The sequence below is a fragment of the Amblyomma americanum genome, chromosome 1, assembly GCF_052857255.1.
Source record: "Amblyomma americanum isolate KBUSLIRL-KWMA chromosome 1, ASM5285725v1, whole genome shotgun sequence".
Taxonomy (NCBI): Eukaryota; Metazoa; Arthropoda; class Arachnida; order Ixodida; family Ixodidae; genus Amblyomma; species Amblyomma americanum.
The window spans coordinates 74,392,359-74,416,910 of record NC_135497.1 but is presented as its reverse complement, the minus strand read 5'-3'; the positions used below and the strand labels follow the sequence as shown (position 1 = coordinate 74,416,910).

Below are 24,552 nucleotides of genomic sequence, written 5' to 3'. Positions count from 1 at the left end.
TTGTACCCAATGTAGTTTCTATGTATGTCCGTAAACGTTATTTTGGTCTAAATGATAGCGTACCACATGGTAACGTTGCATACAGTATAACAACACATTTTGTCGCTCAACTTTGAATACCAGTTGTTACATACAGACAACGTTATTGAGGCAACATTCTGCGTCACTTGGATCTATATCGCTATCGATATGACCCTTCCTGCCTCAACTGCCCCTCTATCTATGCAGGTCATTGCCTGTTCTACTGCCCGGCTATTCAGCAGTCGAACAGCGACGTCTGGTCGCAGGAGGTCGACATCATAGTTTCTAAATATGGTCGACATGCTCGGCTTGTCAATTATGGCCGAGTAAAGGTCTAATACTACTACTACGACCACCAAGAGGCTGCTGTGTGTGTGTGTGTGCGTGCGTGTGCGTGCGTGCTTGCTTGCTTGCGTGTAATACGTGGTTGCACAACGCCGACGCCGTATCCGTAACGAAGTCTCGATCTGCTTCAACAATGGAAGGCAACATCAACGCGACAGAAGTCCTGCACCGAAATGGACCAGCGTCGTTATATTTCTTGTTTGAACTAATGCAACATTCAGGCCAGGACACACCAAATCAGTTCTGACCTGGCGGGTGCATGGTAGGATAGGCACCAAAAAGGACCAAGAAAGGGAGTTTAGTAAACACGATTACCTCCGCCCTTCACTTCGGCACCTTTTTCTTCCTTTCTTCTCTCACTCCCTCCTTTATCACTTCCCTTGCGGCACGGTTCAGCTGTCAGCCGATATGTGAGAGGGATACTGAGCCATTTCCTTTCACCAAAAACCAATTTTCATTTTCCCCGGCCTACCTCGGACGCTCTAACAGCTGGGCGCTCCACACCAGCTGTTGTGTGCAAAGTGCGGCGCGCGTGTGACCATTGACTGCCGAGTTTCCCGTCATCAGCACACGCGCGCCGCGAAGACAACTGACTTTTTGACTGTTTGTGTAAATAATGTATATAGTATATTTATTTTGCATTCATAGTGTTCACTTTTAATGTTTTTATGCAGTGTATATCTATTTTATGTAGTGTACTATTTACCTCCCCCCATGTCTTTCTTCTGTCCCCTCACCTCTTTTATTTCATTTCTCCCACCTGCCTGCTATCCTTTCTTTCCGCTGCCGCAGCTCAGGTGCCGCCGCACGTGATGGCAGATGCCGGGGCTAGCAAAAATCTTTTACCTTCCTTTTATGTTATTTTAAATAAACCACTACTACTACTACTACTTCCCCGGCGCTGTGGCTAGATAACTTCTGACTACTGGGTGCATGAGCTGCGTGCCCTTATCGAGCTGGCCGGGTTCGTTTTCATTTGTCCAGAAGTTTTTCGATTAGTAAATTTAAAACTAACGTCTTGCCATGTATTTTAAATAAAGGCAACTATATATACTACTGGTATGCTTAATAATTGGCGATCTTATTACACAGAGAAGCGCGGAAAGACAGCGAAAGCCGCATGTTTCTATGGTGAACGAGTCTGCATGGCGGTGCAGTACACTTACCGTCGGATGCAAGGGGTTGCACGCCTCATAAAGAAACAATTTACCGCGCGCTGCGCAAACACAGCCGATCGCAGCAAACGGTAACACACACGTCACACCTTCCGCCGATTTTTCCGGGTTTGTCCTTCGCAGTGGTCATCACCATCATTGGCAGCCTTAGCGCCTTGTCTGCCCTGTCGGTGAGAGCTGAAAAGACGAGCGTCGAAAATGTGGTCAACCTTGGTGTGGTCGCTAGTGTTCTACCATAGCCTCACTAGTCTTGGCTAGCATCGCAAGTAAACTGGTCGGGAAGTGTGCTCTTCCTAAAAAACGAAAGCGTGGACGTTCCACAGAGCCTTGTCCTGAAACTGTTCAACGATGTATAGGCGCCTAGCTGGTCATGCGAACCGTCTTGCGCTGGATGTCTTGTATGCCGATGTTTTCGATGCGTGCCGGTAGTGTGCGCGATTTGCTTCAACAGCTACGTTTGGAGTCATCGCAGTGAAGTTGTGCGTATGCTTTTCTTTCAACAATAGTGAATATCATGTTTTAGTTGTTCCATTGTGCGGTAAACTGGAGTTGGTGGTCCACGTTAATCTCCTTGCGCTATCGCGATGTGTGGTTACTTTCAGCGAGTATGTATACATCTGTGCTTGCGCGCACTGTATGTAAGTACATACGCGCGTACCACGTATACGCATCACATGGTCGTGCGGCCGTGCTCAGCGCTAGACGCACCTGTGCCCACGCGTCTCGTATCCTGCGCGCATGCGCGTATCCAGCGCATGTAGCTACGTCTGCAACCGAAGTGAACTCCACGAGTACGTATGCATGCATTTGTGTTGACGGAAATCAAGTAGCTGTGCATGCATATGCGCATTTTTATGTGAATTGTGAACGGTGTTGTTTAGCGTCCCAAAGCGACACATGGGCTATGTTAGAGCTTGTCAGAAAAGAATGTGCAAACATTGCCATGTTCAACTGCTGAGCATCTGTGAAAGGGATGATGAAAGTTTGTGTTTTAACTGCTCTCGCATGAGATCAGCATTTTGTGTCAGGGAAGGCGCCAGGATGACGCGGAGAATAGTGAGTGGGGGGTAATTTTGGGATTGCATAATGCCTCTTTGGCATTGAACTGCGTAAAGGTAAAATAAATCAGGTGCACAAAATTCAGAGGCATGAGCTTTTCCAAAAAATTTTACGAGACCTAACCAGTGAGGGGGCCGCATATGAGTGGCCCGTCACCCCATGCCTTCCCATAGCGGCACTATTTTGTGTAGGTGCAACTTGGTATGGGGCTCCGGATTAATTTTGCTCTGCAGCGGGGTTCTTGAACATGCACTTATATCGCACAGCACACGGGTGTTTTTGTATATTAAAATACAGTGGAGCCCACTTATAACGAATCTGATGTTCATATGGAATGCGTTCTTTGTATCCGATGTTTGTTGTAAGTGGACTCCCCATATGAGAGCCAGAATAACCAAGTCCACCAGAAGTAGCGTTATTTTTGTAAAAACTGTGTCATTCACATCTATTTCTTTAGAGCAGACCCTGTCGCAGCACTTTCCAGGCTCTCCAGGGCGGTCATGTTCTCTTCGCTTAGACCCTCTACTTTAAGGATGGTAGTTTACTAATTGTGATTGAAGCGTGCAAGGCCTCTGGTGGTAGGTTGGCCACTACCCTAATCAGATTTCTACTGGTAGGGGAGTGCTCGTACTTTGCGTACAACAGCTCTATCAGAGCATGGCTTAGCGATGTAGTCTACACGAATGTAATTTTCCGAGTCAGCAGCTAGCCAGCTTTGCATCAGCGACGCTTTGCCACAAATCTACCTGCATCTGATCACGTGTGTTTTTGACGGCATCAGCTATTGTTCCTGGGTCCATGCAGCGATGAAAGTTGGGCAGCACACGTGTGCACAGAATGTATCAGGTGCACTGTATGCTATCTGGCGCTACCTGCGCGTGGTGTTGCAGGACAGAAAGTTGGAGCCAACTGGGCACGAAACGCATATCATGGCGTGGCCACCTAGGCATTCACACTTCTCAAATCACTGTCATTACTTCTTCCACGACCATGCGCAGTAGCTTCAGCTTCCACTTTGGATGCTTAGCCCAGCTGGGGCGCACGCAAGCCATGATTGACCTTATGCTTGGCGTGTGCAATGATTGGCGCGTGCTTAGCCGGCAGTGGCCTACATTATCAATGCTGGCTTTTTATTTTCTTACCTTTAGTGTCGCCGGGGGTAAGAGATGCTCTTTGGTCTCTGTGCTTGCCGCAAGAGCGAGTTTTTTAACTTCAAGTACGGCGTGTCCTCGTTCGCTATAACCGAGTTGTGCGGCCACAGTTGTTCATTGTATGAGACGAATTTTCATTGGTCTAATGCATGTTTTTACAGTAGCAGCACACACATTCGTAATAAGTGAGCGTTTGTTATAGCTGCAGCCAGTAAAAGTGGGCTCGACTATATGGCAGCCTTCGGCTAGGGTCGAACCTACAACCTTGGGATCTGCAGCTGAATGATAAAGCTTGTGAGCCGCCACGGCAGCCGCATTTTTGCCCAGAACTTGCCTTCCGGAAAATGTGTACATATATGTATTCAAGGTAGAGGGAAAAAGTAAATAAAGCCTTGTTACAGGAAAAAAATTTCTTGAAAAAAGCCATCATGCAGTATTTTCAAGTGTCGTCTTACAGCATATGAGTACTGTGAGAGCTATGAATGAAATGAGTCACTTTTGATGTAAATGTAGGCCATTTCTTTTGAACTACAATATGAGATAGTTACCTTTTGCATATGTGTTAGTATTTAGTGGTGGCTTGGACATACCATGCCTTGAGCTTGTCAGAAAAGAAGAATATTAAGCAATGACAGGTTAAACTGGTGAGAATCTATAAGTTGATGTTTGAACTGTTCTTGCATGAAATGAACATTTTGTGTAGGTGCAACTCATGGTAATGAATAGAAAGAACGGTAGAGAAAAGCACTACCTTTGACTTGCTATGAATGGTTGCTGCTTCTTCAAGTATGGTCTTGTATTAAGGAAATGTTCATGTGAACACTTAGTGTAACTCCTCCCCAGTTTTATTCACTTTCAAGCAAATTGAATGGCATGATGTTTTTGTTTTTTGCAGGGTACCATATGAGTGCTCTGTGAGCCGGAATGTCGCCTCGTGCCATGGCTCCGATGAAGATTCGTCTTTTGAAGCTAATTGCTGCTGTCGTCGTGATAGCATTTGTTATACTTTACTGGCAAAGCACCAGGACTGTTGAGAGGACACCTGTTGAAACAGTGCAGTGGGTGGCTGATGTGCTTACTGATCCACCATCCACGGCATCTGCACCTCATGCCAGCTTTCAACAGAGCCTAAGAGTGCCGCCCGTCCAGTTTGATGAGCGCATTGTGCATTTTGACCTGAAAGGTGCACCTCCAAAACTTGAGTACTACGATGCGGTGTTTCCATTGCTGCGCAAACTTGGAGCCACTGGACTTCTGATGGAGTATGAGGATATGTTTCCTTATACTGGTGTGCTTAGCCCTCTGGCAGCCAGTAATGCCTACAAGGAAGCTGAAATAGCCCACATTTTGGCTACTGCTCGTTCCAACCAGTTGCAGGTGATTCCTCTGGTACAAACGTTTGGCCACCTCGAGTTTGCGTTAAAGTTGCCTGAATTTGCAGACCTTCGAGAGTTGAGCCACAGCCCACAGGCACTGTGTCCCACATTGAATGCCTCCCTTTCCCTGGTCAAAGCTATGCTGGACCAGGTGCTTCACCTGCACCCTAGCGCACAGTATGTGCACATTGGTTGTGATGAGGTTTACTCTTTAGGACAGTGTGCTCGTTGTGAAAGGCGTTTGGGTGCAGCGAACATCACGAAGGATAAGCTTTTTTTGGACCATGTAGAGAAAGTCGCAGCCCATGTTGCTCAGTATGGGGTTCGGCCCATCATGTGGGATGACATGCTACGGGGCATAGAGGCTGATGAGGTGCAGCGGTGGGGTGCCACTCACCCTGTGGACCTCATGGTTTGGCAGTATACCCCAAATATCAGCAAGCATCTGGAGGATCAGCACTGGCTCAAATATGCCCGCTTCCAAGGGCTATGGATAGCTAGTGCCTTCAAAGGGGCCACAGGCCCAAAGCAGCTGCTACCAGACACCAAGTACCATTTAAGGAACCACCACTCATGGCTGGAAACTCTGAACAACCACAGGGAGCTGCTCAATATACGTGGTATCACCCTGACTGGGTGGCAGCGGTATGACCACTTTGCTACCCTCTGCGAGCTGCTGCCAGCAAGTTTGCCGTCTTTAGCTGCCAACTTGGTCTACCTGCAGCACGGATGCTTGGATGAGCCACAGCTGTCCCAAATTAAGGAACTTTTACAGTGCAACAGGCAGTTGCCATTGTTTGATGATGCAGGCAGCAGCTTGCTCTTCTGTCAGTTTCCGGGTGCGAAGGTACTCACAGGAGTTCAGCAACTGGTAACTTTATACAATCAAAAGAAAGTTATGGAAAAAAACAGTCATTATGTTGGCTGGCTCGATAGCTATCAGGTCCGACTATCTTTTGTCAGTCCTGATCATATTGTTGAAGCAACTAAGAATCTGACTGAGCTCCTAAGCACATCAAATCACCTGCATAAGTACCTGGGTGATGCTTTGAATCAGTTGTATGATGTGCCTACTGTGATAGAATGGATAGGAACATTCCTTGATCCACTGCATGCTGAGCTCACTCTTCTTGAGCAGCAGGTCCAGCGTCTGCTTAACTACAGTAATTGGCCAAGAAGACCGCTGGAACGTGCTACATGAGCCTGGTGTGGAAAAGATTCATGCGATGAACCAATGATTTCCAAGGTAGCATTAGTTGCAGGGAAAAGCGCAGACATATTGTAATACCTTAAAAGGGTGTTTAATCACCCCTATGGGTATGGTTACTAAGCACGGTCAGTGGGTTGGGTTTTCACCATGCCTGTTGGGACTGCGTACATCATGGTGGGCACTGCTGGTGACGTATTGCGTACAGAATCTGGCACCACCTCGTTTCTTGTGGAGGTAGCCTTCCAAGTGCACTTTTTAGTCTGCATGACACAGTTGACTTGGATGGGCTGTCCCCCATGGGATTATTTAAGCTGTCTGCAAGTTGTCAGCGCAGAATCTGCATAATTGTATGCGAAGTCTTGTGAGGATGCATTTAGTTGCACAACAGGTTCTTGTTACTGTAAAGTCACTCAGCAAAAATTCTTGGAGTGAAACCATCCCCACACGCCCTGCAGGAAATAGATGTCTGCTGCACGAGCTTGTATGTGCGACTACTCCTATGGGATGCCTCCACCACTTCACTGACAGGAATGTGGGGGTCTGATCCAGAGGCACATGTAGAGGGGAATGGAAACAGGAAAACCTAGATATTCAACTTTTAATTACCACATTCTTGTTCAGTGCTGAGAAAAACAGTCATGATATTATGCACAAGGTGCCCAACTGATGCCCAGGTCTACATGCCTAGTTGTACAAAAAAGTGTTCCAGGTCCCCTTTACATCGAGCATTTGTATACGTTTGGACAAAAAATAGTACAGTTAGCTGAAAATTGAGGGTACACTATTAGTGGGAATCAAATTTACAGCCTCTCTGTGCCAATTTACCAATTTAGTTGTGGCAGTGACTATTTAAATTGTATTTTGATTGGTGTTTGTGTGCATCAAGAGGTGGCCTGGCATTCAACATGTTAACCAGTGTAGCTCCTGACAAAGGTGATGAATATGCAGCAACCTAGAAAGTCCATAGGACTGCACATACTGCATGGAATATGATTGCAGTAATTACAAGTGGCTGTAGGTAAAATGTTTTAGGGGAATGCCCCAAGGTAGAGTAGATTTGTAATAAGGGAGTAATTACTCATTTTCATCCACCCAAGTGCAACCAAACAGCTACAGAGGAAAGCTATACACGGAAAATTCCACAGAAAATCATAAAGAAAAATTCGTCCTGGTCCGGGGTTCGAACTCGGGGCCGCCGCTTCACTCACTAGAGCAGTCGCTCGACCAACTGAACTAACCGGGACGGCTAGGTTATGCTAGGGCAAGAGCGAATTGATCAATAACTCGGAAGTGGTAACAGCGTTGATCGAATGTTGTAGGGGAATATCTGAAGATGGAGTAGATCTGCAATAAGGGAGTAATTACTCATTGGCATCCACCCAAGCGCAGTGACTGTACTTTGCTCAACATGTGCCGTCAAGACTGCCAGATCTGATGATATTGCTTTACAATATATGCTTGAGAATGCACAGCTCTTCAGTGTTTAGTGCCCACTTTTGGGGCGTTATTTTACTATTATTTTATTAGAGAATAAATCTTATGGCAACCTTTTCTTGAATCAGTATGGTTAACCTGTGCTTCCTTTTGGTTAATGCGTTGAGCTCGTCACTTAAGTGTCATATAAGCTAAGCAAGTATATCAAATGTAGTCATAAGTTGTACTATATATTGTACTATATGCTATATTAGCTGATTGCTGAGCTGTCATTGGCAATGATATGCTATCATAATCATATGATATGCTTGTTACGTTTATTTATTTCCAATACTTAAGCCCCTTTCTGAGACCGTAACAGGTGGGCTTACACAACTTGTACATTTAATGCAAAGGCTACATCATGGCAAAGAGCACTAGGTAAAATTTACCATGGTGGTGGAAACGGGGGCCTGATTGGAGTAAAAAAATATTAAGCAGTTGACATATGTAACCGAGTACATAAACTGCAGAAACAAAGCATGTAGGTGTTGCCAGTGATGTGGTATATTTCTTGTTCATGTGCCATTGTAATTAAAAGTAGCTTTCAAGTGCTAGCAGTTCATTGTATGGTTTGATACATTTAATGTTAAAGTTGCTACATTATTTAGTTGCATTATGGCATTTTTTATGTGGGTTTCTTTTCCTCATTCTGTTTAGCTCCTTCATACTTGTAGACCATGTATTGTGCAAGCAACTGCGCTGTGTAGTATTTGCGGCACAAGATGCTTGCTGAAAAAAATTCTGAAAAGGTTCGTGCAAGGATCAAGTTAGTGCGTACATGCAGTTGATTTCAGGTTTAGTTCTTGGAGGACCAACCGTGTTCCTACTTGCTGAGTAAAAAAAAATGCCTTTGAATTGTAACTAGCAGTTTGAAGAGCAAATTTAATCAATGAAAATGCAAAAATTATAGAAAATTTAATTTTTTCTTGAGGCTTATAATTCTAGTTCCAGTTCTATAACATAAATGTGCCTTTCCGCACTGCTAATTTCAGTGGTGTGTTGCTAGCCGTCTCTGAGAAAAGGGGGGCAGATGTGCAAAAAAAGAGATTAACTTGTGGGCTTTTTTTTCATATTTCATACTTCTTTTTTGTAGCTACTGTGCATTACTTGTGCCAAGTTTCATTAATGTAGCTCTGACTATGCCTTTGGTAAAGAATATTTTATTATTACTGTTACAGCCTCAGGCTACCTTAACTGTTGGTTAATGGATGGCATGTACAAAGGGCAGGAATGTAATCAGTGTGAGCTTGTGAGTAGCACTTGCCGTCTCTCATGAGGGAGAAATTGCGAGTCCCTCCCCGTCAGAAATGACAAACTGTGCTTCTTAATACCTACTTAATTAGGACAAGCTTGAAGCAAAATGAAATTGTCTGGCATCTTATCGATTTCAGTTCTGTTTGTCTTTTTGACTACATTTGCTTTTTCATATGCATTTGTAGGGGCTGGGCACTGTGAAACTATTTAACAATCCAGAGACTTGTTCATTATTAGAATTAACTGGATAAATTGCTCCGCCAAATAAAATGACCGTGCAATACCATCCACTGAATTGTGAACGAGCTCTGTCCTTCGACCCTAGCTTCCAGTGCTTGGTTGGATAGGCTTTCCTGTGCTTTCCGGTGCTCATGTGATCCAGTGCAGTTAATCAGAACATGACGTTTAAGACCTTGGAAGTTCAAATGGCATTCTAGAAGTGTGTGATGAGAGGCTAGTTGGTAAGACATTCTGAAGACATAAAACTACGCAGGAGACAGGACAAAGAAAAGATGCAGACAGGACGAGCGTCTGAAAAATGAACTATATTCACACCAAGAAAGTGGTGTTCCCAATTGGAATCTGGCACTCCAGCTGGGGTCTGTAGTTCATAGTCAGCAGCCTGATTGAAAAGCCCAACTGCAACTTCATAGGCCCAACTAGGAATCCACTTGCAATTCCTAAAATGAATTTGATTGTTCAGTTTGAATTTATTTAAATTTCCTATTGAAACAAACTGGTAGTAACAGGAATGGCCTGTTGGATCCAAAGGTTTTCTTGACTGGGTGATTTTGAAGTTGGGACCATGGTGCACTAGTTCTGAAGTCACTTCCATGTGGACTTGTACATTTTCGGCAGTAATTTTAATTGATTTTGGAATTTCGAAAAGCTTTACTGGTTTGCTCTTCAGAGTAGCTTATAAAAAATCTTCGGATTTGGGGTAATATTTCGTTGAGACAATATTGCAAAACAGTGTGCTTATGAATATGATTTTACTTAATATACAGCCGCCGCGGTGACTCAGTGGTTATGGCGCTCGACTGCTGACCCGAAAGACGCGGGTTCAACCCCGGCCACGGCGGTCGCATTTCAATGGAGGCAAAATTCTAGAGGCTCTTGTACTGCGCATTGTTGGTGCACATTAAAGAATTGTACTTAAAAACAGCATGATGAAACGCGGACAACACGAAGAAACGACACGCACGTGTTGTCCGCGTTTCATCGCGCTGTTTCTAAGTACAATGCATTACCAACTAGCCCGGAACCTTGCTCTTCTGAACATTAAAGAACCCCAGGCGGTCGAAATTTCTGGAACCCTTCACTACGGCGTCCCTCATAGCCTGAGTCACTTTGGGATGTTTAAACTTCCAAAAGCCATAAACCACCTACTTAATATGCATATTTATGTAAGACTCTGCAGGCCAGTTGCAGCATTTCAGTGATGAGCTGGTAGTACATGCAAACTTCAGGAAGCACTTAAGCTCAGTGCTGTGTCTTCATTGATCTCATCTGTTTCTTCATACTTTTGCAGATAATGCCTGATGCATTTAAACTGTCCATTTGTTTTCCCATGAAGAGAAAGGCTAGTCCAATTTCAGGAAGGTTGCTCCTTTATAATACCCATTCTCTAGATAATGAACTGAAATGACATTTTTAAAATTGTTGGTTATTCTGGTTCAAAGGATTCCTCATGCGTTTCAGAGACAAGTGCAGAAAGGATTACAGAAAGCAGGCCTTGCGAATGAAAGTTATTCTACTTACAAAATTCAAGATTGTAAAAGCAGACTTAATTGCATTTTTTTTTGCACATTTCACTCACCCAGAGCTAAGATTGGGCACTACGAATTAGAACCAGCAGCAGAAGTTGCATGCGATCGTTGCCCTGCCAGGCCATCCCGCAGCAGCACATTTTGATGGTGTCATTTCGCATACATGTGTCACTGTCAAGGCATGTGTCTAAAGGGTGGGATCAAGGCAGGAATCTCCAATGCCATTTGGTAATCTTTTGGATGTTGGGGCTAGGAAGCTGCCACTTGTCTGTACCCCTTCCAGTGCCTATTCTTTTCTTTTCACATTTTTGGCCACGGTGCCGATGGACCGTTTTTCTTTTTTCACTGCCTTTCTCAGTATTGTTAATTTGACCAGCAATGCTTGCCTCCATGGTAGTTTTAAGCAAAAGGGAAAATGATGCCGCTATCATTGTTCTTGTTAGTTTTTATTCCCTTGAAGTGCTTCATTTCAGTTTGTTTCCTGTGCAAGAAGCTTACAATACTCACAGACATTATGTTTCGGATTCACTTCCTAAGAATAAAAAAATTAACTTCAAGCTGAATGCCCAACCAATCAAAGCAGCGCCTAGTTTGGTTGCCACATCATATCCACTGCTGAAGATCGTTGCTAACCGTGTGCCAGATGACGCACACAAGGGTAAAAAACACATGGTTGATTTGTGTTGCAGGGCTCCTTGAAGTAGCAAACTGAATGCAGAAGAAAGCTGCCAACATGTGCATTCCTGGTTGTTGCATGTTTCTGGTCGTTTTCTTGCTGCTGAAGTGCTAGAGCATAATAACTTTGAAAAAGTATGTATTACTATCTGAGTTTCCAGTTCTGAAACAAAAATGGTTGCTGAATAGCAAATAATTGTTAAACACAGGACTAGTTGAAAATAAGTTGTTTTGCGCATGCTTTGAAAATTTTTGTATATCTACTGCATTTCTCCTTCATTGGATTCCTCTTTCATTAGCTCCTTAATTTATTAGCACTCAAAAAATGTAGCTTTACAAATATAAGCTACCTTAAAGGGTGCAGTAACCAAATGCTTCCTAGACATGATTGCATCATTGAATTGTGACTGCTGTGTTTCGCATACTATGCCTGGCTAACTTGAAATTCCAAGATGAAATGTTAGCAGAGGCATTACCATGGCCGGTGCTCATGAGCGACGCCCTCTGAAATTCTAATGGAAAGACCACCGCTTCTTTTTCTCTTATCTTTCAATCTCGCTAATAAAATGCTCTCCGAAAAGATGCTTGGCAATGTCCCAAATTTGACTGTTAGGTATCTTTAGTTTTAAAAGCAAAATTTTTGGTTACGCTTTAAATGATGGGCTGGTCTTCCCTTGCAAAATGCAAAATATAGCTGCCAGATAGCTGAATTGACTTTTGAATTTGAATCATGTCATAATGGTTATACACAACAGAAATGCTGCGATTTTCTGATGACATTGCCTTGCTAAGTCACTCACGGGATGAATTGCAAAGCATGATCAATTATTTAGACAGGCAGAGCAAAACGGTGGGTCTAAAAATTAACATGCAGAAAACCAAAGTAATGCTCAACAGCCTAGCAAGGGAACAGCAGTTCACAATTGGAAGCGAGGTGCTGGAAGTAGCAAAGGGATACTTAGTGCAGGTAGTGACAGCTGATCCGGATAACTAGAAGGATAAGAATGGGGTGGAGCGCATATGGCAGGTTCTCTCGGATCATGAATAGCAGTTTACCAATATCCCTGAAGAGAGAAGTGTACAACAGCTGTATCTTGCTGGTACTCACCTATGGGGCAGAAACATGGAGGGTAACAAAAAGGGTTCAGCTTAAGTTAAGGACAATGCAGCAAGCCATGGAAAGAAAAATTATAGGTGAAACGTTAAAGAGACCGGAAGCGGGCAGTTTGGGTGAGGGAACAAACAGGGGTTTATGACATCCTAGTCAAAATTAAGAGGAAGAAATGTGCTTGGGCTGGGCATGTGAAGCAAAGGCAAGACAACCGCTGGTCCTTAAGGGTAACGGAATGGCTTCCAAGAGAAGGCAAGCATAGCAGGGGGCGGCAGAAGGTTAGGTGTGCAGATGAGATTAAGAAGTTTGCAGGCATAGGGTGGGAGGAGCTGGCAAAGGACCGGGTTAATTGGAGAGACATGCGAGAGGCCTTTGCCTTGCAGTGGGTGTAGTCAGGCTGATAATGATGAACTAGAGGTACCACTATGGAAGCAGATGGAATGAATTGAAATAGCGGTGATTATGGGCTATACTGCGCCAGTAATCTGTGCAGGTTATGTCATGTGAGAGTACGAAACACCGTAGGAGTGAAGCATGAGTATTGACATTGCTCCTTGATGAGATACATAAGAACATACATGTGGGTATCAATATCTTAAAGGACTATAGACACCAAATTTTTGCTTGTGTGTTTTCTTCTTTCAAATGATGCGTTGGACATTAATATACTTGGATCACATTGCCTACAACCGCTAAATAGTTAAAAATTGCATTTCTTCTTGACACTCTTTCAGTTTTAGTTTCATCAAACGAACGATGGCTGTGACATGTAGTTTACCTTTAGGTCATGTGAGGCACGAAAAAAATGGCAATATAGCTGCTGATATGTCGTTTGTTGTCATTCCAGCTATTGAAGCAGGCTTGAGTGCTGTAGTGAATTACAACTACTTATCAGCGTTTATATCACAGGTTTTTTTCTGCCTCGCATGACCTAAAGGTCAACTACACATCATAGCCATCGTTCGGTTGATGAAACGGACTGCATGACCTAAAGGTGAACTACACATCATAGCCATTGTTCGGTTGATGAAACAGACTGAAACAGCATGAGAGAACAAATTTAGTTATATATTATTGAGCGGTTGTAGGTGGATACCGCTCAATGATTGTGATGTCTAACGCATCATTTGAAAAAAACACGCAACTAAAATTACATGTCTATAGTCTGTTAAATCACTTGAGAACACTTTGCTGTCCATTGCTAACAGGTAGTTATCAGTATGTTCAGTATTATTTTTTTCTTTTTTTAAGCTTTGTAAGAGGGTTGTTTTTAGCGAAACGACTCCAAAGTTCAGAATATTATTGTAGTCCATAATAATCTTGGCTAGCCTGATTGTGCCATACGCTTTCTAGGCTGGTATATTTTGTCTGTGTACATGTGTTGTCTTCCATATTTACCTTGGAAGTGTATTTTTAAAATGATTTTTTTCTTCCTGGGCTTATCAAAATACATTTTCCAGTGAAAATGCTAGCATATGTTATTTCTGCAGTATTTCAAGGAAAATGCTATAACTGGGACTTTGACAACAGTGCTCAACTAGATTATTTTTTCCAGTGAACCATTTAAAAGCCCTTAGCTGATTTTTTTTTGGTGGTGCCATCATATGTATGTAACAGATGTTCAAATGTCTTTGTTTTTGTTTGTGGTTTTATTTGCTGCAATCTCTCCTTACTTTTAAGCACTTTTCTGTAAACCTGCCACAGGTTTCTCCATTTACTCAAGTGCCTTCCTGGAAATAATTATTTAGAAATACTGCACTACATCATAGTTTATTGCATATGTAGTTGCCATATGAGAGTGTTGCGGTTTAATGATTGATGCGATCCTAACTGCTTGGCTTCCTTTTTTACCAGTATGTGCACTGCAAACCCATATGCTGATGCTTCATAAAATATAGCTCACAGTAGCATTATAAGCATATTACTCTCACTTTCTATACCTGCTTTAAACAGCTGTTAGCTCCAAGAAATCGTATGAATATTTATACTCGTCTTAAAGTCACCACTTTCTACTCTTGTACATTGATAGTCGCGACTGAAGACTTTTTTGTTTTGTTCTTGATGTCCAAACAGTAATTTTTCAAAAGCCAGTAGTATGTCTGATAAGCATTCTTTTCTAGATGTTGCTGCAGCAATTTTTTAATATATTTATCTGACCTCCCATTGGTAATTTGCAGCTTGGGTATGATATGTAAATAAATGTGGGGTACCAAAGTTTGGCACAGTTGCTTGTCACTTTTTGCAAGCTTTCACTTTGCTTGTTACAGGGAACCATCCTTCTTTCACTATTGTTTTCATTAGTGCCGGTGGTGTAAATTAATGTGCAGTTTTATTTGTGAATTTTGTCAGTTGTAAAGGCATGCAGGGCACTCAACATTGAACACATTAAACTCTGAGGAATGCTAGCTTAAAGATGTTCTTTTTAATTATGCTGCTGTTGTCGCTATTTCTTGAAGTGTTTCAGTGGAGTGGTTAGAGTGTTCGGTTGCTGAGTCCAAGGACAAACCATATCCCGGCTGCAGTTGCTGCAGCTATCGCCATCACTATTTTACCTCAGTTAAGGGCAAAACGTCCAGAAAGTCTTCATAATGTAGTTATAGCAATCTTAAATACTCTTTTTATTGAATAATTGGGTAGCATTGCTGATGTTCCTGTACACACACTCTGACTCGGGTCTGCCTTTTTGACAGTGAATTCAATTTTAATTTGTGGGCTTTAAAGTCCTGAAGCAACACATGGGCTATGAAGGACACCGTAGTGGAGAGCACCAGATTAATTTAGACCACTTGGGGTTCTTTAACATACCGACATAGCACAGCATATGGGCGTTTTTGCTTTTCTCCTCCGCCAAAATGCGGCTGCAGCGGGGGGATTCGATCCCATGAACTTGGGATCAGCAGCTGAACACCAAAGCCTCTGAGTCACATCAGCGTGTCCTTTTGACAGTGAGGCTGTAATGAAATTGATGTTTTGGGGAACCTATGAAGCCACTTTCACCTCTGTAGCGTTCTTCAGCTATCAAGATAGATGGTAGTAGCCAAAGGGAGGTGGGGTGATATTTTTGCAGTAGTTGGCCATTGCAGCATGTTGGACACCACTCTCTTAAACAGACAAGGTTCACATATGTGATGACTTTGTGATTACTTAATGGAATTTTTGTAAAAAATAAAATGGAACATTTAAAACTATTGAATACAGTTCTTTTTGGCTTTCTGATTGTGATGATGTGCAAGCAAATGCTTATAAAAGGGCTCTATAAAAATGGTGAAGCTGAAGAAACAAATTCCTACAAGCTTGTTGGTGGGTAAATCAGTTGATATCCGGTGCAGCCACGTTGATGGAAAAATAAATTGAGTGCCTATGCTGTTTCTGTGTTTTTCTGTGTTGCAATTCTAGGTTTGGTAATGAAGACCTTTGTTTTTGTGAAGTACAACCTCGGCTTTCACTCAGCACTAATAGCAATTACTGCAAGTAGACAAAAAACGTGCTGCTATAAAGATAACCTCTTGGTTTCGGTGGTATACTTATCATCGCAACCATGAGCTAAGTTGAGCGCATGTCAGGACTAGGGCCGCCCTCTGTGAATATCTATCTTACACCAGCCAAGACTGCTGTTGGCAGTGGATAGTAGTTCAGTGGTACTGTTAGCTGCTTTTGCTTTCTATAACAGTGCATCATGATTGTCTGTGGAATACATTAAGCATCTTTTTTACTAACCGTTTTGTTTATTTGCTGTAGCTAGTATAAACCATGAGTACAAGGAAGCAGCACTGAGTCACAGTGTGTACATATATGTATGCAACAGGACTTGCATAGCATTTAGTTTAGAGAGCTGAATTTTTTTTTGTGTTATATGTAAGCTGTATTTTTGACAGTATTTGGAACATTAGATCATCTGTGATAGGAGATGAAGTGTACAGACATTGAGTCTCAAGATGTTGGAAACTCCTTGATTTGTTGTTTACATGAGTAGCTGGAAGCAATCTTTCAAGAGGTTTGTTCTCTATAGTATCCTGAAGATGGGACATGCACATGTTCAACAATACCCTGCTAAAGTGCACATAGTGAAGATGTGTTTCAAGAGTTAGTATCGGAGTACTTCAGTAAGGCACTCGGCAAAATCATCTCAAAGATATACTCTTAAACTCGGCTTTCAACATGCATAAATTACGACCTTGCACATGTCTGGTAAATACTATGTTTTGGCATACAGTATATGTATTCCTTTTGGATATCCTGTAAATATTTGGGACTGCTTGTTGCAAGGTGGTTGTAGCAAAACAAGGAATACCTAATGATTGGTGTGAGCCACCGTAGTACAGTAGCTCAGTGGTTATGGCGCTCGGCTGCTGACCCAAAAGACTTGGGTTCGATCCCGGCCGTGGCAGTCGAATTTCGATGGAGGCGATATTCTAGAGGCCATGTACTGTGCGATGTCAGTGCACGTTAAAGAACCCCAGGTGGTTGAAATTTTCTGAGCCCTTCACTACGGTGTCCATCGTAACCAGAGTCGCTTTGGAACGTTAAACCCCCATAAACCAAATTTAATGGTTGACGTGCATGCCTTCTGATTTTTCAGTAGCCATGCCCTCAGACATTACATTGTAAACAGCATCATGCCAAAAACTATTAAAAGACAACTACAAGTGAACTCATCTTTCAGTGCTAAAAGAACGATGTGATTGTAACCGCTGCAAGTTACACGTGGTCTTTTCTTTGAATGTAGGTTTCCTGACCACTCATTAAACTAAATTAGGCTTGGCTGAAACTGAGAACACTTATTAAGTGCTGTGCACTAAATAAAAAATTTGAAATTTTGCTAGACACCGAAGTCTAGTTTTTTCTTGCAGGCTTACTTGTGGGTTAGCTAAACATGGCATGGTAAAACAAAAACAAAAAAATATGTACACACTCTGTGCCATACACTCAAGGCAAAAAGTTTTCCCTTCGTTCTCGTGTCTCATGCCTTGGTTTGACTTTAAAGGTGGTTCCAGGTTTTGAGCAACTAATTCTAGTAGTGCTGTGCTGGATAACCTGTGTATCAAAGGTAGTGGCTTTTGTGGAATGTTGACCAATGCACATCTGTGCTTGCAGGAGCTGGAATTTTTTTTTCTTGTGCCTTGGCTTCTACCGAGTCATGCAAGAGGTTTCTCATTTGACTTTTCACAGCATACATTAGTTTGATACTTTGGAAATGTTTTCTTAATTGTACTGTGCAATATGGCTGTAAAGCTGTTCATTTTTTTTCTAATTCAGCTTGCTTAGTTCTAGAGTACTTCATACTGTTTTATACGTAACACAAGTTTTCATATTGAATGCTGTACCTAATGTGAAAAGTTTTTTTTTTATCATTTAATTGAAATCAAAGTCGCTATTATGCTTACTGCTGGAACAGCCCATTAAAATGCTGGCGATTAGATAGAGGTTTTAAACATGTTGAGTGCCGTGGATATCTAGAAGAGGAAATATTGCATCTCAAAGTGGTGATTGTAGCAATACTAAGTTTCATTGAACTTCTCTTGTACTGTTCTACTGTTCTTGTACCGTTCTACTGCAGGATATTTTGTACTATTTGTGTCTTTTGCTATACTTGCTGTATTGTGTTGTTCTCTGCCGTGCTTGCTGGAATCTATATCCAAACACAGCATGTTGCATTAGAGTTTGTGAATTTCACAGAAGCACAGTGTACAGTGAAAATTAATTTGTTGTGAATAATTGTTTTGAAGAAGGTGTTCATATAATGATGTTGTATGACGGTGTTGCCTTGATAAAAGCAGAATTGTTGCTAATGTTTAAAATTAGTCAGTCAGCATTGTTATTTGCTTTCTTGGTTCAAGAAATTAAATTTTTTTTCAGGTTCTTTTTTGCATTGTGTTCAACTTTAGCCAATTTTCTATTCACTTTCCTGGCCTGTTTGTTGCATTGTGTTGTAGTGTCATGGAGGTCTGTAACAAAGTAGATTCAATTGCAGAGCCTTGCCAGCTTTAATGTTTTATGTGAGGCCCCCCAGGGGATTACTGGGCTGGTTTTTGCTTGAACTTTTGCTGTTGTGGTGCTCTGGTATTTCACATGCTTCTTGCTGACCGAAGTGCAGGGCCTGTGTTGCTGTGAACACACTTGTTTTGATTGCGTGACTACTATGGTCACCATGTGGTTGGTTGCGTTTTGTGCTCTTGTTTTTTGTATCTACTTAGTTCACTACTTAGAGGGGTCCATCGGCCCTGAATTTGCCTTTTTCACATGGCTGCTTCGTGCATGTGTTCCTCTCCGACTTTCCTACAGCTCCCGAGTTCCACTGGTTGAAAACAGACTGGCAGGTTCTAGTGCGCATGCTCAGTTCATGCTGCTGGCAGGTGCGAGTGACATACGGCATCAGTTTGCAAGCAAGCACTTACCACTTTGCATGCATAGTTGGTGGCTTGTGGAAGCGGATTGCACCTGCATCGCCCAAGTGTATTTGTTTTCAACCAGTTTTCTGGGTAGCAGACAAGTTTTTGCACTATCCACAGGGGGTGCCACATTTTGTGAAAAAGACAGGTTGTGTTCATTATCCCCTTCAGGCGCAGCATGTGCATTTTTCTATGCGACTTGAACATTATCAAATCTCGTCTATACAACGTACAATTTCCATAAATATGGCTGCAAAAAATGCGCTGACGTTTGAACAGTTATGTAGAAAGAGATCAAGTCAGGCATGCAGAATGAACACAAGGATCCAGTTTGTTTAATGGATGGCTCAGCATTTTATGGCAATTCTGGTACTGTTCTAGCGAGTACCAATTTTTGTTTGCTTTTTTGCAAACACTAGCGCTCTAAAATGCCTAAGATGTGTTGATTTTGATTTAGTTACGTTATGACTTATTTGACAAGATTTATCAAAAGAAGTATAATTAATACTTTGAATCATGCTATGGATAAGATCCTGTATTTTATTGTATTCTGCACTCCTGTTCCAGCCCTGTCGGGGCTGCAGTATATGTAAATAAATAACTGAGGATTTGACAGAATCAGCATAATTATTCAGCAGGGAAGGTTAGATTTTTTTTTTTGGTGTGCACTCCTGGCATGCTCCTTACAAAAATCTGAAATTTTGAAAATTTCCCTTCCACTGGATCTTAATTCACATCTAAAGGGGTTATACTCATGCTCGATCTAATTCTTGCAGTGGTCTTTGGAAGAACAAAATCTTATATAATCAAGCACAGTTTTGTGGGCTTAGTGCTGTGGAATCTACAAGGCAGGAGCAGGTGTGGAGTGAACAGATAATTGAGTGCTGTGCCTCTCCTATGCTTACAGTGAAGAAAAATTGTTTCTATGCACTTAAGCTGTGTCAGACATTTTAACACATTTACTTGTTAATAACCAATTTGCATCTGAAGCCAGTGATTTGCCGGCTATTGAGAGAAGAGCCAAAGTGCAAGAAGCCAGCGAATCGCTGGATGCTAGAAAAAGGCTTGCTTTAAATGCATAATAAAAAAAAATGGAGCTGCATACTTGGCTTCTCATCTTTGGTTTGTCGTTTTTGCGTTCCAGACAGCACTAGTTGCCTGCTGGTTTTGCAGATATATAGAAGGAGAAAAATTTTTTTCACTGATTGCTTTGAATATGAGTACAGTGCTACCAGGAGGCATAGTGCCTCATGGGTGCTGAAATTTATGCGCTGTGTTTTAACAGTGAAGATGGTGTGGACTGCTAAGACCCTTATCGTTTGAATGAGATGCAAAGCAGTCAGTGTGAGAGGGATTGAAAGGTGAGGAATTAACACGGACTCCGAGCCTGACTCATCAGACATTGCTTAAACACCAGCTTCAAAAGCTCCAAGAAAAGGAAATATTCTTCCATGTTATGGATTATGCATTTTACAGCAACAAAATCCAAAAAGTGACTGAAATTAAAATTTGATTGCACAACTGGTAATGCAGAAAATCTGCACTAGCTGGCAAGCAATGATTACTTTGCACGAAAAGATGCAGCCCATGCAGAGTGCCTATGCAGGGTCCCTGGCTCCCCTGCTCGCCTCCCTCCGGTCACGCTCGGCTGCACGTACGTACTTTGGAGATCTGGGTACCAAAAAACAATTTTCATCACAGACTGCATAGTTGACCTTGTTGAGTCTGTTGCTTAGATACTAGCGAAGGGAAAAACCAATTGTATCTCCATCCCTAATTCGTCTAAAGGCTTGTGAATGAGTTAAATGGCTGCTTCTATTTATATAATCTATACAAACTACTTGACCAACCTGGACCAAGAAAGGAGTGGAGTGCAAAGATTGAATTATGGTATACGCAGGCCAGTACAATAAAATACAGTCTATAAAATATGCCATGTAAATGCACTACTTTTTAAATACATTGAAAGAAACGTGGAAACCTGCTCTCAAGGTTGTGCATCGACAACCTGGTTTGAAAGACTTTCAGTCGGATGCTGTGATAGGAAAAAGGTATTTGAAACAGTCTTTAAACATTGAATTTTGACAAAAAAGGCTCGACAGCACCTTCAGTCTCCTCATCAAAGGACAGCTTGGTTTTCTGGATGGCTGCCACACTCACACCCCATTTGTTTAAAAGATGCCGTAACTGAGGTTGCCTTCGACGATTACGCAAACCCCTAATGTTAAAGGTAGGGACCTGAAATGCTGTAACGCCCGCCATTTTTGGTGCTTGTCTTATTGAAGGCCATCCCCTGTACTGGGGTGGCCGGCCTGCAAATCGGCGGCTTGTAGCGCAGACATCGCTTTTCGTTTTGAGGTGAGCCTTCCCAATGCCACCACACCAGGTGCCTTCTTCTCATTGCCATCAACACACACCTCTTCATCTGCAGGACGCTTCAAAGGTGCGCTGTTGTCCATCGTCTCTTTCGAGACAGCCGAGGCTTCGGCTCATGAAGCCGAGTGGACCATGTCACTCGCAACCACGCTGACAGCCGACGGGGCACCGAACACATTAGAAGCTGACACTTCACGTGACTCACTACTGCACTGCGGCGACGAATGGGGCATCGCCGGCCCAGAAGGCATGTCGCACATTCACTGGCTGAAGCGCCTCCACTGACTCTACAGCAGGGGTGTTCTGCTCTCGTGATCATTGGGTGACAGCTGGCTTCTGAGCAGCAAGCACAGGACTCAAAGTAGCAGACCCGGGCAGACTCAGGTCCGGTGGCTTTTTTGTCTGGAGACGGGGATTCCTGTTTTTTCGTACTTGCAGGCAGACCCTTGCCGTTATTCGGTGCAGAAGCCTTCGGTCCATCTTCTGTTTGGAGCTCATGACCCAATTCACCCGACGCTTGCACAACATCCGACACATCCATAATGTGCTCTGACACCACTTCATCCTCATGTGCCCAGCGGCCTTGGCGTAACCTGTAACTCATAACACAGTTGTCTACTGTGTGCCCAAAACGTCGGCACTGGGTGCATCGAGGCGTACGACACTGACGCCGTACATGGCCCTCACGGTTACAACGAAGACACAGCGGAGGCCTGCCTGGGATCACAGCTAAAGCTTGTACCCCGAAAACATTGAGCGTGTGAGGAATTGTACTTGCTAACACTCTATCCTTGAGCGTGAGCGAGATTTCATGGTTCACTGTTTCCATGTGCTCCATTCCGGGGCACCGCCACTTATCATGCTCGATAGTTTGTAGATTTCCAAGAGGCTCCAAAGCTTCCACAGTCCTCCGGTGCTCAATATAGCACGAGAGCCAAAGAAGCTTAAGTTTCACGTTTTTGGTGTCCGGGTCGAACACGATACATTTTAGACCTTTGACGTAGAACTCTGCTTTGTCAATAAGCTTCTGTTTTGAGGAACTGCTCTCGCAGGTAACCGGTCAAACGTGGCTCATTTGGTACTGGCCAATACACAGAATCTCACGAAGGTCCACAATCTGCGCGAGCGCATCTCGGAAGTCGGGAGCACGGTATGGGCGACCCTTGAGGGCAGCATGCAGAGAGACAGTGTTGAGGACAATATTACTAGTAGGTAGTCGAGGGAAGACAACTTTGTACGAGTCCGTGACAACTTCAGGTGTCGAGAGTCCTCAGCCAGCGGCCGATGCGCAGCCGATCACACCTTGTGTTAAACTGCAACACACTGTCGTGCTGTGCATTGAATATCGTCTTCATCATCAACTTCCATCTGCGGCACAAACAGATCAGATGAGCTTAAGCTCGATCAGAGCTTAACCTGAGTCTAATATTGTCGCCAGACGTGCTGACAACCCAGCAAAGCAAAACCATGATCCACTCGGGTTAAACAAATGCTTTCACTCGTCTACTCGGTTTAACTGCATTTTTTACCATTTTTTACCCTACCATTTTTTACACATCAAAGAGGTGTGGCTTCCTTCAAAGTAGGCACTTAGTGCTTGCATCTCTTAGAAGTGCTGTTTATATCTGTTTAGTTTGTGTAGCCGTCCTTGAGCCATTTCAAACTAAATATGCCTGCACGCCTGAAAGCGATAAGGCCAATGTGTTTATTTGTGTAGACCACGTCATGACAAACCTACTCAGAAACTCTGCCAGAAACGTTGAATGGTTACCAAGTTGTATACTTCATGCTTATATAGAGAGCTCATGAGTGTGAATTGATACACCACAGAAGCTCTCTGTGCCTTTTTACACTTTCTTCCCCTGTTGGTAGCTTTTGACCGGTAATTTAACGCATTGCTTTGGCTGTGCTGCACACATTTTAAAGTGGATTGCATGGTAATGCTTTTTTGCTCGTTTTATTTTTCACATTCCTTGTTTTTTTTTTTTCTTAAAGGGCCTCAGAAGGGGGCTCTCAGTAAAGTTGCAGTATGTATGGAATATTAAAGGACGTTGCTTCACAAGTATCCTTCAGCAAGAATTTTTTTAATGCATTTTGTGGAAGATGAATTCTGTGCAGTCAAAATTCGAACTTCCACATCTTCATGCCTTTCCCCCTCCTCTCGTCAGTTTTTGCAGGCCAAAACATCGGCGCTCCTCTGCCAGCCCCACCCATTCGGCCCTCCCCTACCTCTGCCGGTTGCCGATTTCCCGCTCTCTTTTGAGGTCTCTCATGTGGCATGAACGCTCGGTGGCCTGTACTCTATATAGTGCAAGCATTTTAAAGCCAAGCTCGAACACCCTTTTCTGTGGCCCTTTAATGGCATTTTATTGCTGCACATCCCACTACATTGTAGGATAGAGCATTAGATATAGTTTCACTATTAATTCGAGTAAGTCCTGGTGAGAAAGAAGTCATCAGGTTGATAAAAAACCGCTATAAATGGTATAGTATGTGGTGTTTTAATTTTATGAAGTGACACTTTGGTCTATGTGGGACGACCGCCATAGTGGAGGGCTGCAGATTAACTTTGTCCACCATGGATTCTTTTATGTTTGCTGACAATGCTCAGTCCACAGGCATTTGCATTTTGCCTCCATCGAAATGCGGCCACTACAGCCAGGATCCAAATCAGGAACCTTGGGATCAGAAGCTGAAAACCGAATTCACAGAGCCACCGCAGTGAATTAATGTGTTATAGGGATACTTCTATGAAAGTATGGAAGCCTTAATTAGAACTGTATATACAGCGTGTTTCACCTAAGACTTTACGCAATTTTTAAATGTGGGCTTTTGAGTTAGAAGCGCGCTTTTTCAGCATAGCATTGTCCCTGGTGTAGTACATCAGAATATAGCTAAAATGAGCTAACTCGAAGGCTGGTCAACTACTATAGAATAGTTAACTTTTTGACTATTACCGTTAGTCTCCTTAATTATTGAGAGGCATGTAGCCCGCCGTAAGTAATATTCATATCAGTTTTTAGAATTTAAAAAAGTGATTAATCTCGGCACTGTGGGCCACAAAATTTTGCCTACATCGCGTCAAAATACATGTGCTTTCGAGAAGCTTGCAGGCAAAGCAACTTCTCGATCCAGTGCACATAACGTGTCAGAATAGCCACAGTT

The 24,552-nt window shown here is 42.9% G+C and overlaps 1 protein-coding gene across 2 annotated transcripts; it reads left to right on the top strand.

Moving 5' to 3' along the window:
- The first annotated feature begins 1,781 nt into the window (after positions 1–1,781).
- Positions 1,782–8,368, top strand: LOC144113029 (hexosaminidase D-like). 2 transcript variants are annotated; one of them, XM_077645909.1, is made up of 2 exons: positions 1,782–2,020; positions 4,647–8,368. In XM_077645909.1, exon 2 carries the CDS (start codon positions 4,676–4,678, stop codon positions 6,326–6,328), a length of 1,653 nt encoding a protein of 550 aa, XP_077502035.1. In that variant the 5' UTR covers positions 1,782–2,020; positions 4,647–4,675; the 3' UTR covers positions 6,329–8,368. The 2 variants fall into 2 exon arrangements, with proteins under 2 accessions (XP_077502035.1, XP_077502036.1); XM_077645910.1 differs by lacking the exon at positions 1,782–2,020 and adding an exon at positions 2,204–2,332.
- Positions 8,369–24,552: the final 16,184 nt, after the last annotated feature.